The sequence below is a fragment of the Limulus polyphemus genome, unplaced genomic scaffold (genome assembly GCF_000517525.1).
Source record: "Limulus polyphemus unplaced genomic scaffold, Limulus_polyphemus-2.1.2 Scaffold5574, whole genome shotgun sequence".
NCBI classification, from domain to species: Eukaryota; Metazoa; Arthropoda; class Merostomata; order Xiphosura; family Limulidae; genus Limulus; species Limulus polyphemus.
Window position 1 is genome coordinate 9,923 of NW_013671184.1, and position 6,106 is coordinate 16,028.

At 33.6% G+C, this 6,106-nt stretch overlaps 1 protein-coding gene across 1 annotated transcript in view; it reads right to left on the bottom strand.

The window, feature by feature from the left end:
• Positions 1 to 216: 216 nt before the first annotated feature.
• LOC106472743 (exocyst complex component 1-like) overlaps positions 217 to 6,106 on the bottom strand; it is a 47,679-nt gene continuing 41,789 nt past the window's right edge. Inside the window, exons 7-8 of the mRNA XM_013933399.2 lie at positions 1,307 to 1,378; positions 217 to 441 (exon numbers count right to left, since the gene is read on the bottom strand). Coding sequence (XP_013788853.2) covers positions 289 to 441; positions 1,307 to 1,378 — 225 coding nt within the window. The 3' untranslated portion in view covers positions 217 to 288. The remainder of the gene's footprint in view (positions 442 to 1,306; positions 1,379 to 6,106) is intronic.

The window sequence follows — 6,106 nt, forward strand, 5'->3', positions numbered from 1 at the left end:
AGAGAACATTTAAATATGGTTAGTACTAGCAACTGTGTTAAATAGTAGTTTATCATAAACAATATTTGTAATAAAATGTTATACAGGAAACTTACTCACCCGTGCTTAGTTTCATAGCAACGTTATCATTGATAGTTATTAAACCAATCATTAGCATTTCTAATTTCATTTTATTCATGAAAAGAAGTTGTTGTTGTCTGAATGAAATCAATGAAGTGCATGATATACTACTGGTTTTATTGGCTTAGTATTAAATCTCTTTTTTTTTTGCGATACAATAATGAACAATTAGTGAGACCGAGCTATTTCAGAAAAGAATTCAAGAATATCATTAATTGTAAATTCCAGAATTATCATTGAACCCGGGTAGCAGCGTTCAATTAGGCCTTCAATATACTTGTATTGTCTGATAAATTCGTCTTGCATGGAGTGCCAAACAACCTAAAGGAAATAAAGATAAGTATTTCATAAGATAAATTAAGTATACTAGCTTGAAGAATAGAAGTTTGTTTTTTTTTTAAATCAAAACAAACCAAACTTTCCAGGTTAAGATCTAGTAAAAAGACAGAATAAAATGTATATATGTATGTATATATTGTATTTTAGTATCAGTGCTTCTGTACAATGCATTTTTCTAGGATTAATTGACTAATGTGATAAACATGTTTGCCTACAAATAACAGATTAAGCCCAATATATATATATATGTTTAGAATACTTAGTCAAATTTGATAATATCATTATATTCTAACATTATTATATGCTCTTATTATTGGAAACCTGTACAGAGGCAGTAATAAATGATGGGACTTAAATCATTGTGAGTCTTATTTTAACATAATATCATAACATAATCATACTAAAATGTGTCCTCACTGGGAATACTCTATTAAGGTACTCTTCATAAAATGACGTTGAACAGTTTTGCATTGCATAAGAAAAAAAAACACTTATGTCTTCAATATATTTAGAATTTGTTTCATTTAGTAAATAAGTAAATGTTTAGCACTATTTTTAATATTATTACTGTTAGTATAGTTATACTTTCTCTCTTATAACTGCATAAAATCATATTTAAGAAAAAAATGAATATATGAAACCAAAGTTATGTTAACTCTATGCCTCTAGTTGAGTTTATATATATATAATGATTCCAGACCAGACTCAAAAGAATTATATATATAGAAAGTAGTAGTTAACAATGTTTTTTTTTCCTCCTGTTCTTTCAAACTGAAAGCCAGATATTTTTATAGTAAACTGCACATAATCAAGAAAATTCCAAGTTGAGACTACACTACAAACTCACTTGAAGTAAGTTCTCTTCTTCACACAAATGCTTCTCCACTTTCTTGTACAAGCTCTCTAACCCCTTCTTCACCTGGCCAATACGATTCATTTATTTTAAAAGCTGACAATAGCACAAACCAAATACAATGCTCATATTTATATAAAAAACACCAAGTTATAAATGTTACAAAATTCTACGTGTTTCCCTCTCTAAACCATTGGCCCAGGAACATACGAGAGATATACTATACAATTATTTAGCCTTAAATTCAGAAAGAGAGACATCATATCGCAGAGAGAGGTAAAGAAATAAGAATTTACTTAAATATTTCCTTTATAAACAAAGAAATTAAAATTTACATAATACTAGAATTTGAATTATAAATTAAATTTTGATGCCAAGTTTATTGACATTCATTGATTATAAATTTGTTTAATCAAATTTTGAATGTAACTCTTGTAAAAGATTGTGACATGCACACTTTGACCCCGTCCATACACATAAGGTCAATGCAAATTACAAGACAAATTATTTTTTTTATTGTTAGTTATGAGGGAAAATAAAGGTTGTCAGCATACTCGAATACCATAGATTAAGTTAAGTTACATTATGGCACAGTGACCTATGATTTGCTTTTGCAGGGTAGATTTTAAATATGCTTTTTTTTCTGTTTAATTATTTGGTTCTGTAAAATTTCTAAGCTGAGACCATGGAAGAGTAGTTTCTAAAACCATGCAGAAAAAGTGAAGAAAAGGATGTCATGGTTGAGGTGAGAATTATTTGAGAGTGCAGAAAGGACTAGAAGAGGCTCTCTTATGGACCAAAAGCATTCACTAGTTACAGTTAGAGTTATGTCCATATTCTCAATCCATCCTCAGGATTAAAAGATTGTCAGGCAGCTGGTGAAACACAGACACTATTGGTTACCTCCTGCATGCAGAAACATATGATGTTAAAAATGGAACATGATGGCATTGATCAGTCTGGATATCCTTAGTCTAACTAGGGTAGTCTCTATAGGACTACTAGGCATTTATTGACTAACCCATGTATTGTCAAGCACTGGTTTAAGAGAAGTGATGTGGGAGTGGTGGATGAAATCTCCAAGAAAAAACACAACTGTCAAATGGAGAAACCAGCTTTTACCACAATCCTGTGAATACTTAAACAGTCAGAGCCTTGCAGACAAGATAAGCATACTGACAATGCCCTGAGACCATATTTACTAACTGGGTTTGACACAGAATGTGACAATGAAATCAACCCTTAAGCTTGGCAGTGTTTTTCTAGAGATTTCATCTAAGGACATCTCAACCATTTGGAAGCATGTATCTGAACTTTTAAAAGGTGATGAGTGCCATAAATACTGAAGGTGACAGAGTGGTTGAGACCCTGGTAACAGGTACCTATTTGCATTACTGTTTCACAATAAAAATGATGTGAAGCAGGCTACCTGTCAGTATTTAAAATATTGGTGAAGGAAGATCAGGATTATCACTTCAAATGATTCATGAAGACTGTCATTTCAAACAGATGGAAAAGTGAAAGGTGTATCATTGTGTGATGCTGAGCTTGGATTTTCTAACACTCAATGCCTAATACACTTGGATGAGGAGCAATTGCCATTGAGTTGTATAAGATTCAACACTTTTGAGAATTGAGGAATCCATAAATGAACTTGACCATTCATGATCTAAAATAGCATAGAAAGGTATTCCTGAGCATGTCAAGTTGAAAACAGTGAAAATCTTATCAATAAACTCACTGACAGACTGCCAAGTAAACCAGTGTTCCTCCACATGGGTCACAAGAATGTGAAGTTTTTCATGGAGGTCATTTCTATAGCATCATGGTGCAAAGTAATTGTGTCATACCAGAAACTGGAGAAGAATGAAAAGCCAGCAGAAGTGGTAACTGTAGTTATAGATTCTGCTTTCCAAGGCTTGATCCAAATATTGAACAATGGTTCCACTGCTACAGATACTGCAATACGTCATGGTGTGGCTACCATAGTTCCCTATAGACGAGCAGAGCTACCCAGGTCCAGTTGTCATGGCTACACCACCTATGCAGCAAAGATGCCATCCTAAAGATGCTAGAAACATTAAGAATCTATCTTACCTGTGGCTAACCTGAACAATGGAAGTGTGAATGTCCATATTCTGTTGTGAGATAGAATTATCAGGTGCAAGAATTGTTATGACCAGCACTAAAACAAATGCTGTAGCTGCTCCATCTACTTTCAACAAGTCAAGTCTACATCAGGTCAAGCCACTAGCTCAAGTGGGCACAGTATTCAGATTGTATCCAACATTATAGTAACCAGTTCTGGTAACCATGTGATATATGTCTGTAACAACACAGTGGTATAAGACTGAATTTCTAATGGATATTAGTACAGTCAAGATTTTATGCAACCTTGCTGCATATTAGAAACTTCAAATAAATCAATTACTTTGGCCAGTTTGCACAAACTTCATTCTGGCAAACAGGAACATGCTAGATGTGAGGTGAAGTGGTGTGTCATTAACTTCATCTTAGCAGTGAACTGCAGTTCTGCAGAAACATCCAGTTATCCAGTTCCAACCAGACTGGACTCATGAATGTATGTTGAGAAATAAATAGCGATACTGATAATCACTCAAGTGGTGTTCTGTGGTGTGCACAGATGTAGGAAACTCACCATTTTCTGTAAAAAAAAACAGGTTGCACCCAATCAAACAATCATATTTCTACTTAAGTGCTGGGTGCTGAGTTGGTACTAGTCAATAATTATGAACATTAAGCTACTCAGGTGATTGAGGCAGAAGTTGCTTAAAACTAGCCATGTAGCTGGCATTGCTGCAGCTGTGTCACATCCAAAGGCTGCTTTTTAAGCAACTGAGGTCACTAGTTGAGGATGTTTTACCACATTGAACTCATAACAAAGATAGGATCTCATGACTTACACATTAAATTTGTTGATGGGCTAATAAGACATAACAATCACACATCATCATATATAGGTTACATCCACCTGATAACACAACTGCCACACAGGCTTCCTTGAAGAATTAAGGATGTCCTTAATAATGAAATCGAGTGGACTTTGAAGGATGGGATGATACAACCCTCAGAGAGAAGAGAGTACTTGTTCATCTTCAGTGGTGATTGGCAGAAAAAAAGGAATGAAACACACCAAAATTCTCTGTGGACTTTAGGTGTATGAGAATTGTGATGCACTGATGCCTTTCCTTTGCCAGGGCAACCATATGTGCCTATAGACCTCAGTGGTTTATACATTAGTCCAAGAGTTGGATCCCCTATCCAAAATTCTGTATATGCCCTTTCTGTTGGGACATAATGAGGCAATTCGACCCTATCAATGGTTTTAAATTATTTAGTTTAAATTAAAACATAAAATAACTATATCATTATGAAGTTCAACTTATTGTATTCACTCATTTCAACAAAACAATTGTCAATTTCATTTTATTCAAAGAACATTTTCATAATGAATTATTAGCTTTAAAAGTTGTATGATTCATGTATAAATTATGCAATAATAACTGTGTTTTATTTAATGTGTTTTGCACAAGCACTTCACAGCATAAATAACAGTCTACTAACTATTACTGCAATCCATGTTATTGCAGGTGCGAATTAGTGGTAGCTTGTTGGATAGGCCTTATGAAAAATTACATACAAGCATTCCATAGTGTAAAAACTGTTATAAGTAACTCATATGTGTAACAGCTAGTAAGAGATTCAGAAAGAATTAAAGGAATATAGATTAAAATAAGAATTTACCAAGCAAAGAACACAAAATAAGAAATAACTTAATAAGTAGGGATACACAAAAATTAACAAGTACAGAGCAAAAGACAGTAAAGTCATAGAAAAGGATAATTAATGAACACAATAGTGGCAAAGCTTGATCTATTAGGTCATTAAGAAATTAATATCACATTTTGGAACACTTTCATAAACCATGCCCCAAAAATGAACATCATGTATAATAGTTAAATGAACTACAGATTAAAATAAGAATTAACCAAGCAAAGAACACAAAATAAGAAATAACTTAATAAGTAGGGATACACAAAAATTAACAAGTACAGAGCAAAAGACAGTAAAGTCATAGAAAAGGATAATTAATGAACACAATAGTGGCAAAGCTTGATCTATTAGGTCGTTAAGAAATTAATGTCACGTTTTGGAACACTTTCATAAACCATGCCCCAAAAATGAACATCATGTATAATAGTTAAATGAACTGCCTGAACATCACGTTAGTGTAGCCTAGATAATGTGTAAAGTTTAGTATACTCTTATAGTGATGGCACATGAGGAGACATACGTTCAGCATGTAATGCTGTTTAAATACAAGAAGGGAAACAAAGCCTCTGTAGCCACAACAAATATCTAAGAAGTTTATGGAAATGTTTTGAATGTTCATTAATGTCAGTGATGGTTCAGCAAGTTTCGTTCAGGTGACTTCAGCTTTAAAAACTGTGATGGCAGGGACCGACACGTTGGAATTGATACTGATGCTCTGAAGACACTTGTTCAGTCCAACCCAAGGTAACACACTCGTGAAATGGCTCTGAAAATGGATGTCTCTGATGAAACAATACGTAAACATTTAAGGAATATGAGAAAACTCCATAAAGAAGGTGTTTGGGTGGCTCACAAACTCTCCGATGATCATTTTTTCCAACGTGTTAATGTTGCTTCATCTCTTCTGGCACGTAATGCATATGAACTATTTTTGGACAAAATTGTCACCAGTGATAAAAAATGGATTCTCTATGTGAATATTAAACAACCAAAATCAAT